Source organism: Belonocnema kinseyi, chromosome 7, assembly GCF_010883055.1.
Source record: "Belonocnema kinseyi isolate 2016_QV_RU_SX_M_011 chromosome 7, B_treatae_v1, whole genome shotgun sequence".
Classification (NCBI taxonomy): domain Eukaryota; kingdom Metazoa; phylum Arthropoda; class Insecta; order Hymenoptera; family Cynipidae; genus Belonocnema; species Belonocnema kinseyi.
The window spans coordinates 4,186,280-4,200,130 of record NC_046663.1 but is presented as its reverse complement, the minus strand read 5'-3'; the positions used below and the strand labels follow the sequence as shown (position 1 = coordinate 4,200,130).

Genomic DNA, 13,851 nt, shown 5'->3' with positions numbered 1-13,851 from the left:
GTACCTAAACGTACTTTATTGTACTCTAATACATTTTCCAAAGTTTCAGTTCGATATTTTATTTATAAAAAAAGTTCTTAGGTTTAAAAAAACATTCAGCGACCTGAAAAAGTGAGGTCGGTAATATAGGTATTTAGCTGTGTCACATGCCCTTAAAATTAAGAATCTTAAAATGGAATATTTGAATTTTAAACTAAAAAGAGTAATTTTCAAATAAGATGATGAATTTTTAACTAAATAATAGAATTCTCGGCCAAAAAGATGAATTTTAAACCAAGGTGTTTAATTTCTACGAAAAATACAAATTTTTAATTAAAAAAGATAATTTTTAAACAAAAAATTAAATAATTACATTTTTAATTAAAAAATTAAAATTCACAGCATGAGATGCATTAACTCATGCAAATAAATCATTTTTCCACCAAAGAGATGAATTTTCATTGAGAATGACACTTTAACTAAAAAAAATTTTACCATTTTTTTATTACTCAACCAAGTAGTTAAATTTTCAAAAACGGAACAGTTAAATTTTTAGGTAAAAAAATTATTTTGCATAAAAAAAATTTCAACAAAAAATCTTATTTTGAACCAAGAAGATTAATTTCTACCACAAAAGACGAATTTTCGATTAAAGAAAATAATACTTCATTAAAAAATTGAATAGTTAAATTTTTAATGGAAAAATTAATATTCAACGAAAGAGATAAATTATTTGCAACTAACATAATGGAATATCCAAATGGAATAGTGACATTTTCAGTTGAAAAAAATTAATTTTCAGCCATAGAAAAAAAACAATGATCAATAAAATAACTCATTTTTTAACAAAAAAAAATGAATTTTCTATTAAAATTATGATGCTTTAACTGAAAAAAAGAATACTTTCCAAACACAAGAGTATCACCTTCGACCAAGTAATTAAATTTAAACAAAAATGTTTCTAAATAGTTACATTTTTTACGCAAATAATAGAATTCAATTTTGTTGTGAAAATAATAGAATTTTCTGCCCAAAAAGACAAATTTTCAACAAAGCAATTGAAATTTTAAGCCCAAAAGACGAATTTTCAACCCAAAAATAATCTTTTTTAACCAAACGGTTGAATTTTAAACTAAAAACGATTAATTTTTAAGCAAAAATTAAATATTTAAATTTGCTGTTGCAAAGATTTATTTTTAATAAAAAAAAAAAACAGAAAAAATTTTCAACTAAAAAGATGGGTGCATAAATAATAAAATGATTTTTCTTAATCAGTTTAATTTTTAACTAACAGTTGAATTGGATAGTTAAAACATCAGGTCAAAATATTAATTTTTAACAACAAAAAACAAAATTTCAACAACATAGTTAAATTTTCAAACAGATATGAGTCAACTAATAAAATCACTTTTTAACAAATAGTTCAACTTTCAACCAAGCAGTTAAATTTTTCATCAAGAAGTAGTTTTTTACCATAACCCACAAAGGCGAATTTACAACAAAACAAAATATATCAAGTTTTAACAAAGCTGCTGAATTCTTAACTAAAAACGATTAATTCTCAGCCAATAATTGACCAGTCAAATTTTTATTTTTAAAAAGTTCAACAAAAAAAAACGAAATTTCAAACAGAATTGTTAAATTTTCAACTAAAAACCATTTACTTCAACCTTAAAAAAATTAATTTTCAACAAAATAGGTTAATCTTTAACCAATTCAATGAAAAAAATAGTTAAACTATTCACCAAGTAGTTCAAATGTTTAACAAAAAAATTGGAATCCTTTCAAAATGAAAAATGTAATAGCCGATCTTTTAACTAAAAATTAATTTTAAAAAATCAAATTTTCAACGAAAGGATAAATTATTAACCGAATTGTAGAATTTTTAACCAAACGTAATTAAATATCAACCAAAAATCTAATATTAGACATTAACATTAACCCTCAAACGGTACACTCCAACCGAGCATACGTAAACGGTACACTGGTGCGAATTGGTTTGTTTGCAATGTTAATATTAAATATTTAATATATTGAACATATAATAAACTAGCATATATCACACGTATTTAAAATATTTATTTAATATATATGGGGATAATCCGTTGCAAATTTGTTTGCATAAATGCCAAAAAAAAGGAAAAAAACTTTGGGTGCGAATTCGCACCAGTGTACCATTCAAAGGTTAAAAAGAATGATCTTCAAATGAAAAATAGTTGGATTCTAATCATTCTAATCAGTTTTTTAATGACCTCTTAATTAATCGGTGAACGAAAGTTTTTGATTGAATACTTCTTTTGACCAATACATATTTCTTGACCTTTATCTACACTTATTTGCATTGTATCTCCTTGTTTTAAAGTGCTACTCAACTTCTTGCTTATATAATTAAATTTTCTGTACCTGAATGCCTTTACAAGAAAAGTGGCAGTATTAAAAAAAAATACTTCACATAATAATAGCTGATTCCACCAGATTATAAATTAAGTTAATGATAAGTTGCACTTCCGGGACAACTATGTAGGTGTACTAACTACAGATTGAAAAGCCCCGGATCTAATTGTACTCTTTGCAGGTTGGTACTGAGAAATTTATGACCTGGGAGCTGAAAATTTAAAATTTCAAAGAGGCGTTGCTGTTTTGACACTTGTCTGACAAGTTTACGATCTTCGGTTAAACTTGCTTTTACCTAATACGATTGACTGCAAGACAGAGTCAAGGGGATCATGGTTAACCCCCCCGAATTGAGCCAACAGTGAATGTTTGACCTGCTCATTGGATGACTGGAGACTTAAGGAACCCCTTTATTTTTCATCTGAATTGGGCCAAATCTGACCTAGCTTTCCTTCAGTTAAAAAATTTAATTTTCAACTAAAAAGATGAATTTGTAACTAAAATGATGAATCTTCATCAAATTATTTTTTGACAAAGTGGTTTAACATTCAATCAAGTGCTTCAATTTTTGACAAAAAAAGGTCAACTTTCAACAACAACGCGTAATTTAACACTAGATATTTCAATCTAAAATAATTTTAAATAAAACTTCTAACACAGAAAATGTTAATTTTCTACCATACAAGACGATTTTTTTTAAAAATACATGAATTTTCAACCAAAAATTGGAAATTTCTACAAAATATATGCATTTTTTAGCCAAAAAGACGAATTGACGAAAAAGTAATTGAATTTTCAACCACAGTGATGAATTTTAAATTAAAATTATGAATCTTTATCGCAAAATTGATTTTGAACAAAGCGATTAAACAGTCAACCAAGCCCTTCAATTTTCCACCCCAAAAGAATTAATTTGAAATATAAAAAAAAGTTTAATTCAACCAAGAAAGATGAATTTTCAACAAAATTTTAATTTTCTACTAAAACATTTGAATTTTTCTCCAAAAAAAGGCGAATATTCAACAAAAAAGTTAAACTTTCAACCAAAAAGGATGAATTTTTAAGCATTGCAGCCAGTAAGTTTAAATAAATTTCTAGAAAATTCATAATAATTCAAACGAATTTTATGAAACGCCTAAAAATCCAATACAAGTTTAAAAGACTTTAGGAAAAATTCAAATTAAGGCATTTTATTAATTCAAAAATTATTGAACTGAGACCAATTGATTGAATTACAGAAATGGGAATGAATTTCAAATAATGTAAAAGAGTTCAGGATAAATTAATAAGATTTCAGACTAAATTCCAAATGAATTTCAAAATTGTTTTAGAATATTTTAAAATATTTCAGCTCTTGTAAATGTTTAGATAATCAAAAATATTTCAAATCTTTTGAAATGATTTAACATTTTTTTTAAGTTCATGAAAGTACATTGGAAATTTTTAAAATACCCTAAACTATTTAAAATCCTTTGAAGCCCTTTGAAATGTTTTGAATCTTTTGAAAATTGAAATGTTGATGTTTGAAGGCCTTTAAAATCTTTTGAAAATTCTTGACATTTTTTTAAATACTTGAAAATTCCTTGGGGTTCCTTCAAACAATTAAAATCAACTGAAAATTATTTGGAATCTTCTAAAATCTTTAAAATCCTTTGGAACACATTCAAATTATTGAAATAAATTGAAAATCACTTGGAATATTTTTAAATACTCTAAAATATTTCAAGTCTTATGAAATCTTTTGAGATCCTTTTAAATTTTGGAAGCACTTCAAAATTTGCATGGCCCTTTCAAAAATACCCTAGAATATTTGAAGTACTTGTGAATCCCTTTGAATGATTGAAATCTATTCAAAAACAACTAAACTATTACAAAAACTTTTACAACTTTTGAAATTTCTTAAATTTATAAAGCTCTTCAAGATTTCAAGGAATTTTTAAAAATACCATAAAATCTCTCAAATTCTTTGAAATCCCTTTAAATTATTTTAATAAACTGAAAATTCCAAAATTCTAGGAAATTATTTAAAACCGCATGAAATATTTTTAAATGCTTTAAAGTCATTCATGTCCCAGGAAAACTCTTTAAAAAATGTTTAATATCTTAAAAATGTCATAGAAATTTTAAAAATACCTTAAAATATTTCAAATCCTAAAAAACCCTGCAAAATTCCTTGAGAAATTTTAATAAAATTTTCTCTTGGAAATTTGTGGGAGATTTTGAAAATACCCTGAAATTTGTAATGTCCTTTAAAATTACTTCAAATCATTGAATTCTATTTAAAATACCCTGAAATATTTAAAATAATTTTCAAACTTATGAAATCCCTTCAAAAATAAACTGAAAATTCAGGAATTCTTTAAATCTTCATAAAATTCTTCTTATATCTTATAAAATCATTAATATCCTTGGAAATTCTTTGAACATTTTTTTATTTCTTGAAAATGCTTGGCAATTTGTAAAAATACTCGAAAATACATTTTTGAATATCATAAAATCTTTTAAATTCTTTCAAATTCTTTCAAATCTAAACTCTTCCAAATTTTGTGAAATATTTTGAAATCCCTTGAAACTTTTTAAAGCTCTTTAATATTATTTGGAATTTAAAAAAATACCCGGGCAGCAAGTGCACAGTAAGTATTTGAAATCACTGAAAATTCCTTGTAATCTTTTAAAATATCCTGAAATATTTAAAATACTTCAAAACATTTTGGAATTATTAAAATCAATTAAAAACTACCTTGAACTTTTGAGAATTCTCTAAAATATTTCAAATCTCTTACGAAAATTTTATTTTTTGATTCCGTAAGATTAATTTTTCAAATATTCGAATGTTTTATATTTTTTTATATTGTGAGTTTGACCAGGTAAAATGTATTAAATAATTTGATTTTCAATGTGATTTGTCTCTTGAAAATTCTTTGGATTTTTTTAAAAAGCCCTCAAATCTTTCAATATAATAATTATATAATTATCTAGTTTTAAATGGTTAATAATTGAGATAAAATTATTCCCGATATTTAATTTATAATATTTAATACATTGAGGTGATCTGTTTTTTGCAAATAAGTAACTAAACTGGTTTACCAGAATAAATTTTCCACGTTCGGCAAGAGCAGCTTTTCAAGAGAGAACGTCTTTCAGCCATAAAGGGTTTCAAGTATCATATATCAGGGTCGACTTTAAAATTCTTTCAAGCTCAAATCATCTCTGCTCAGAAATGATAAATACCTTAAACTTTTTTTGCATTAAAAGAGACAGAAATATTTTTAAATTCTCGACTTTATATTTTATCAAAGAATCTATAAATTTTTTAGAAAACTAATTTAAAAAATGAGACTAAAGTTGTATTGTTTTTAATTGATTGTAGTCGTGAGTTAAGTTTCATTCGTATAAAATGATTCAGATGATCTCAAAATCTGCTTGAAACTAATTATAGTGTGGATATAAACCATGTGGAATTAAAAACCAGATTAAAATCACAACGTTTGTTGTCTATTATATATAGTACTTATAATTATTATTCTTTCTAACTAAAATTGCTCTGCACTTGTGCAATTTTTGGTCTAATTAAAAAAAAAATCATACAAAAACAATTTAAAAACAAAAGGAAACAGATTTTCAAATCTGTTTACGTTTTAAAAATATTTAGCCTAATGAACACATAAAAACCAACATAAAAATGAGACCAAACAAATGGGAGGCACTTTAAAAACCACGGATGAGCACTAGGGTGTTCCTTATTTTTCGAACTCAAAATTCTTTTGCTCCCAATGGCAAAAAAAATTATCTGATCCAAATTTCAGCCAAATCGGTTAAAATGTATGCCTAAGCTCCACCCCGCCTACACTTTTTTCAATTTTTTTCTTTGCATTTCATTTAAAAATGTTTAAATATTCCAGTTCCTTCCATTTTGTTTAAATTATTCAAAAATAAACGTAGAGTGAAAATAAATTAAAAATCTCAATTATAAATCTTTATTTACATGCAAAATTTCATATTTGAATAAAAATACAATTTTCTGTTCATACTCTCATTTTAAAGTATGTATACAAATTCAAAAAAAAATCAATAATATTTATAAAAAAGAATTTTCTTCAACTGTTCGAAGAAGCGAGTATTTAATTGAAAAAAGCATTTAAAATGTTTAATTCTGCACAATTAAAAAAAATTGGAAGCGAATTGAATACTTAAACAATTTATCAAAAAAATGCGAAGAAAATTTTTAAAAAAATATAAGGCATCAAGAAATGAACACGCAAACGTCCGACAACGGATAACTCTAAAGTTGCTTTTCTCGAAATTGGCCAAATATTGGGATCCTACGAACTTTACAATTTGGCTTTCGGGTGATGACCCTTGTTTACAAAAATTATAAATCCAAGCAAAAAGAACACTACCTGGTACTCCCCTTATAAATTTTATTTTAAAATCTTGTTAATGACTACAAAGCAAGTGCTGACATAAAAAATTTCAAATTTTGGAAAAATTAAAAATGGTGGCTATTTCAGATTACAAGAAAAGTATTCATTTCCTGATTGTTTATAAAAAGACACTGTAACTTAATCAGATGAGCAAGTTTATTAGCAGAAACTATGATGCAATAGTCAGTGGCAGCCAAAATTTTGAAGAAAAAAATCCAAGATGGCGGCTGGCGAAATTTAATAAAATTATTCATTGCTACAAGTTTCAATTGAAGCATTTCAAACTTGCCAAGTTGAGCAAATATATTTACAGAAATTGTCCAGTAGTTGGTGAACGTCAAAATTTTAAAAATCCAAAATAGCGGCTTTTTCAAGTTTACGAAAAATGATCAATTTTACAACAAAAGTCCCTTAAATTTTGAACACTGTGAATTCAATGAAGAAAATAAAACTTTCTTAGAAAAATAACTACATTTATCGCTGACCAATAGCCATATTGAATTTTTTCAAAATTTTGACTATCACCGATTACTGTACAGTTCCTGAAAATCAATTTGCTCAACTGGGGCAAGTTTGAGAGGCTTCCGTTGAAAATGGAGTAACAAATAATTTTATTAATTTTGGCTACTCACTATTATGAATTTTTTTCTTCAAAAGTTTCCGCTACAACCGACTGTTTCTGCAAATAAACTTGCTCATCTTATTCAGATCGAGAGACTTTCCTTGAAAATGTGAAAATCAATCAATTTTATTGTAATCGTAAAAGCCGCCATTTTGGATTTATTAGACACATTGTTCTCTTTCTCGAGAGGGTGGGGAAGGTGGCAAGGGGAGTAGTGGATAAGTAAGGTTAGTAGTAGATAAGAAAGGTGAGTAGTGGACAAGGAAGGTTAGTAGTGGATAAGTAAGAATAGTAGTGGATAAATAAGGGGAATATTGGATAAATAATGGGAGGAGTGGATAAATAATGGGAGTAGTGGATAAGTAAGAGGAGCAGTAGATAAGTAAGGTGAGTAGTAGATAAGAAAGGTCAGTAGTGGATAAGGAAGATTAGTAGTGGATAAGTACGAGGAGTAGTAAATAAATAAGGGGAATATTGGATAAATAATGGGAGGAGTGAATAAGTAAGATGAGTAGTGGATAAGTAAGGTGAGTAGTAGATAATGAAGGTGAGTAGTGGGTAAGGAAGGTTAGTAGTGTATAAGTAAGGGGAGTAGTGGATAAGTAAGGAGAGTAGTGGATAAGTAAGAGGAGTAGCGGATAAGTAAGGTTAACAGTAGACAAGGAAGGTTAGTAGTGGATAAGTAAGAGGAGTAGTGGATAAATAAGGAGAGTAGTGAATAAATGAGGGGAGTAGTGGATAAGTAAGGAGAGTAGTGGATAAGTAAGAGGAGTAGCGGATAAGTAACGTTAGCAGTAGACAAGGAAGGTTAGTAGTGGATAAGTAAGAGAAGTAGTGGATAAATAAGGAGAGTAGTGAATAAATGAGGGGAGTAGTGGATAAGTAAGAGTAGTAGATAAGGAAGGTGAATAGTGGGCAAGGAAGGTTAGAAAGTGGATAAGAAAGAGGAGTAGTGGATAAATAAGGGAGTAGTGGATAAATAATAGAAGTAGAGGATAAGTAAGAGGTGTAGTGGGTAAGTAATAGGAGTAGTGGATAAGTAAGAGGAGTACTGGATAAATACGGGGAGTAGTGGATAAGAGGAGCAGTGGATAAATAAGGAGAATAGTGGTGAAGTAAGGGGAGTAGTGGATAAATATGGGGAGTAGTGGATAAGTATGATTTGTAGTGGATAACTAAGAGGAGTAGTGGATAAGTAAGGTGAGTAGTAGATAAGGAAGGTGAGTAGTGGGTAAGGAAGGTTAGTGGTGATAAATAAGGGGAGTAGTGGTTAAGTAATGAGAGTAGTGGATAAGTCAGAGGAGTAGTGTATAAGTAAAGTAAGTAGTCGATAAGGAAGGTTAGTAGGGGATAAGTAAGAGGAGTAGTGGTTAAGAAAGGGGAGTAGTTGATAATTAAGAGGAGTCGTGGATAACTCAGAAAAAGCGGATAAGGAAGGGGAGTAGTGGATAAGTGGAGCAGAGTCCTTAGTGCTGGGAAGTGTGTGGGGAGGGGATATAAGGGATGGAATGATAAGAGTGTAAGGGGAGGTAAGCGAGATGTGAGATGATAAAGTAGGGGAGCAGGAGGAAAGGGTTTGAGTGGTAGTAGAGAAGTGGATGAGGAGAGGGGATGCGAGAAGTAGGTGAGAAAATTCGAAGAGAGTGCTAGAGGAGAGGATATATGGAAGGAGAATTGAGAGGGGCGCAAGTTGGAAAGGCGAAGTAGGGGAGCAGATACGAAACTCATTTTTGCGCCTACTTTGACCAATTTTTTATGCAAGAACTTGATTTGCAACCATTAGCAATATTTGAAAGCCAATAATATAGGATTTGAAAGAAGATTTCTGTCATCGGTATCATATTTTTATGAAAACTGAGAAAGTTATGTAGATTTTTCATTTTTCACTATGTTAATCATATCAATCAAAGGGTGTGTGTTACATGTGAATTTAAACAGGCTTGGCTCAAGTTTTAAATAGATCATTTTTTGGCCAATGAAGCGTCACCCTAATAAACACCAGTGGTTAAAAAATGCCGATTCTCAACACAGATAACAAAATAAAGCGACGTAAACTGTTAAGTTCTAGTTGCGTTAGTAAGACATGAGTTTGATTATCATTTATGATTGGATATTGAAAAGGGGGTGTATCAAAGGTCTTCAAAAACTGGTCGGCTAGTGGGTTAGGAAAAGAATGTGAGCTAGGCCAAAAAAGCGTGCTGTACAAAAGTTGGGAAACGAGCAGCTGATTATACAGTCACCTCACCTTGAGGGTGAACAGTAGGACCTTCCGGAAGGCACGTAGCTGATCCGGGAAGTACCGAGTGGCTTCGAGTAACTGCTATTGGAGCGATCAAGCAGTGAAGCAGTCGAGGAGGAGGTTCTGTACTCGGGTCTGTAAGTGTTATATTTTGATGTCGAATTGCCGATCCTGGATGTCGTCGTCCCGCTAGTTGAAGTGCCAGAGTATCGTCTCGATATGCTCGGCGATAAGGGTGCCATGGGACTCGAACTGTACGAAACTGCAACTGCACCCGAGTAAGCCCCTTGATGAAATGGCATCGCACCTGGGCTGGGGTTGACAGTTGACAGCCTGCTCTTCTAGAGCCTCCCCTGTTCCCTCCCGGCCACTCTCCTGATTTCTTATCAGTCCCTAAACACCACCGAGGAGGGCAAAAAAGAAAAGAATCATCAGAGTGTCTACCCGAAGGATGATTTTGAATTCACGGTCTCACTAATAGTCCCATAAGACAAGCAAAAAGCAAAGCTCTCCACGAGAAACAATAAGTATTCAAAATATTTCTCTTCAGGCATCTATCACCCCGCTAAAACTTCTTACTCCCCTGTCCTGGCATACAACTTTTTCTTCTTTTACATCCATACATCTTTTCATGCAAGCTCTTGTGTTTCTATGGATTCTTATTTCTCTTCGATGTAGGATCTTATTTACCCATTAAATATGTAATAGAGATCCTACTTCGAAGAGAAATAAGAAGCCATAGCAACATAATAGCTTGCATGAAACATTCTAACCATTCTTCACTTGGTCTGCCTCTGGGCACGGTGCCACTTACTTTACATAAATACACTTGCTTCCTGAAACATTCTTTATCCATTCTCTTAACATGAGTAAACCATCTATAAACAAATACATTTCATGCTTGTCAATCAGTGTCTGTTCTAAACCACATTCTTTGAGAACGCACTCATTACTGACTTTGTACATTCTTTGTCTTATGCTTATCTTGGAGCACAGTGGGTGCAAACCAAGAATTATGTTTTGCAATTTTAGTTTCATTTCTCACATTTTTACTTCTCTTACTAAATAAATATAGACAGAACCTAATTATTACGACAAATTCCAGACTAATAGTTTGAAATTTATTTGAAAATCGAAACGCTATTCTAAGTTTCGGAAACACATCAGATCTTAAAACAGTTTTAAAAAAGATTCCGTGTAACTTTCTTAATGTGTGAGTTCCATGTGCTGTATAAAGATTTGTATTTGGTATTTATGTGGTGAAACTATTGTTAAAATTGTGGTAAGAGTCTACAAATTTATTTAGTGAATACGGATCGGTATGTACCGTCTCCATTCTATTCATCTAATAAGCCAATGTTCCATGCTGTTTTCTCATCCCTTTCTTTCAAACACAATAATTTTTCTTTTATTCACATTAGGAGCCGCTCAAAAACTACAAAAAAAAAACTATTTTTAACACTTTTTCCAACCGTCCCCTACTTCTTTACAAATCATCATAAAAAGCTTGAACCCTCCAACGTGACGTCACAAATACGACCCCCCCCCCCTTAGGTCAAAGTTTGTTCTTCGATTTCAGTTGATAAACGTCCAAGATGAAACAAAAAACATACAAATAACATATTTTAACAGACTTAACGGCTCAAAATGTTCTCAGAAAAGGGTAAATTGATTGATGATATTGAAGTCGAAATATATTCCATTCTCAAGAAATAGTTGAATTTTTAACCAAACAAGCGAACAAACAAACAAAAGAATTTTAGACCAAATAGTTGAATTTTCAACCTACAAAGGCCAACTCACAACAAAATGGTCGACTTAAAAAATAATAATAAATAAAATAAAATAGAAAAATAATAAATTTAAACACAAAGAATGCAGTTGAATTTGGAACCCATAAAAATGAATTTTCAACAAAATAATTAAAATTTCAACAAAATAGTCGAATTCGTAATCACAAAACTAAATTATCCACCTGAAAATGTAAATTTTTGACCAAACAGATGCTTTTCAACCAAATAGTATAATAGTTTAACTTTTAAGCAATAGATATTCATTTTCAATCAAATGTGGACATTTTAAACCAAAAAGATTTAACTTCAACCAAAAATAGTTGAATTTTCAAGAAAATAGTTGAATTTTTAAGCGTTTTAAAAGAATAGTTGAGTTTTTAACCGAAAAGGGCAATTTTTTATCCAAAAAGACGAATATTTAACATCTTAGTTCAATTTTCAAGATAATTAAATCGTTAAAAAAATAGTTGAATTACCGACAAAATAGTTACATTTTCAACTAAAAAAAAATGAATTTTCAACTAAAATGTAGAATCTACAACCAAAAAATTAATTTTTAACAAAGAAGTTCAACTTACAACAAAGTAGTTAGATTTTCAATAAAAAAAAGAATAATGTTTAACATTTTTTATTTTTTATTACAAACAGTTGAATTTAGCCAAATTTAACTTTCAACCAAATAGTCGATTTTTTTACGCAAAGAATAGAATTTTTCACTCAGAAAGTCAAATTCTCAATTAATGGGTTTGGTATTAAACTGAAAACGTTTAATTTTTAACACAAAATCAAATAGTTAAAATTTTAGTTAAAAAATTAATTTTCAACAAAAAAAAGAAGGTTTCAAACAAAGAGATGAATGTTTAAATAGTAAAATAAATTTTAAATAAAGTAGTGCAACTACAAACCAAGTAATTGAGTTTTTAATCAAGAAGATTAATTATATACAACACAAATTAATTTACAACAGAATACGTGAATTTTAAATGTAATTATTGATTTTTTCAAAAAATAATATGAAGAAAAAAAAACTAATTTTTACCCAAAATTAATTTTCAAGAAAATATTTCAATCGTTAATCAAAGTGATGGATCTTAAACTAATAAAATTAATTTTTAACAAAAATAGTTCAACTTTCAACCAAGCTATTAAATATTCAATCAAGAAGATTAATTGTCTCCAAAAAAGGACTAATTTACAACAAAATACGTGCACTTTTAACCAAATTATGAAATTTTCAACTAAAAACAAATTTTTAGCAGATTTCATACAAAAATTAACAAGTTTTCTGTTTGAAAAGTATTGACTATCTCACAGAATTTATTTAAATTATAAAAACCAATTCGATGTGAAAGGATGATGAAACCAAGAAATTCTCCTTGACAACGAATTTGAAAAACTTACATTCTGAAGATATGTGCGAAATTGATGTTTTATCAAAACTTTCTTTGCATCGGCAAACTGAATTGCTGCACTACTAAAATAGCTTTGAAAATTTATTTTTTATCTCAAAAAATATCATTCTTTATTTTACAGTTTTGTTTTGTCATCTAATTGTGTGCCTATTACAACATCGCCGCTAGAGATTTCAAACAATGTGACAAATTCATAACATCTTTCACTTATCAGTTACTTATTGACTTAGTCCATGGCTGATGACGAAAAAATTGGTATCACCCAAGATAAAGTTTCATCATAGCATAATAATAATTCTAAAACTCGTACTCTTCAAGCTGGTATCTGATACGCTCAACAATCTCTGAAAATCATCGAATGATTCTGCCATAACAACCTGATCATCTACAAAGTCCAGCCCACGTACCTTCACTGTCCCGAGATCAACATCTAAGAGAACTATCCTTAAAGCTTTGTCCATTTATACTATATATTAAATATCCAATAGGACAAAACGAATCCTTGCCTAATGCCGAGGGGTATCTCAACCGGGATTTGTTAACACATTAGATTGGATTCACTGGGAATCATTATAGGATTCATTTCGCTCAAAATTCTTACAGATATCCACCTGATTCTGGACGGAATAACTTGTGAATCCTGAGTGAAATGCCCCTCGCCTAATGCCTTGCCTTATATCAAAACAATCACTCAGTTGTCTGTTCAACATTTTCTGTAAATTATGTACTGATCCTGCTGTAACAAACTGAACTGCAAACGCGAACCCACGTACCTTCACTGTTCCGAGATCAATATCTAATAGAACTACACTTGAATCTTTGTTCATTTATACATTAAATAACCAAGAAAACATAATGAATTCTTGTCTAATGCTTTGCCTCACACATACGAGGGTAGTTCAATAAGTCCTTAGAATGAAGTATAAAAACAATTTTTTTTGGGTAAATTTTTTTTTATTTTTCAGCATAATCTCCTTGGAGCTCTATA

The 13,851-nt window shown here is 29.6% G+C and overlaps 1 protein-coding gene across 6 annotated transcripts in view; it reads right to left on the bottom strand.

The window, feature by feature from the left end:
• LOC117175953 (ubiquitin carboxyl-terminal hydrolase Usp2-like) overlaps window positions 1-13,851 on the bottom strand; it is a 103,439-nt gene that overhangs the window by 67,658 nt on the left and 21,930 nt on the right. For 5 of the 6 annotated variants that reach the window (XM_033365823.1, XM_033365827.1, XM_033365824.1 and 2 more), the window contains exon 2: window positions 9,665-10,051. The exons of the other annotated variant lie outside the window; for it this stretch is intronic. In XM_033365823.1, the coding sequence (XP_033221714.1) occupies window positions 9,665-9,960 (296 nt within the window). In that variant the 5' untranslated portion in view covers window positions 9,961-10,051. The remainder of the gene's footprint in view (window positions 1-9,664; window positions 10,052-13,851) is intronic. 6 annotated transcript variants of the gene reach the window in all.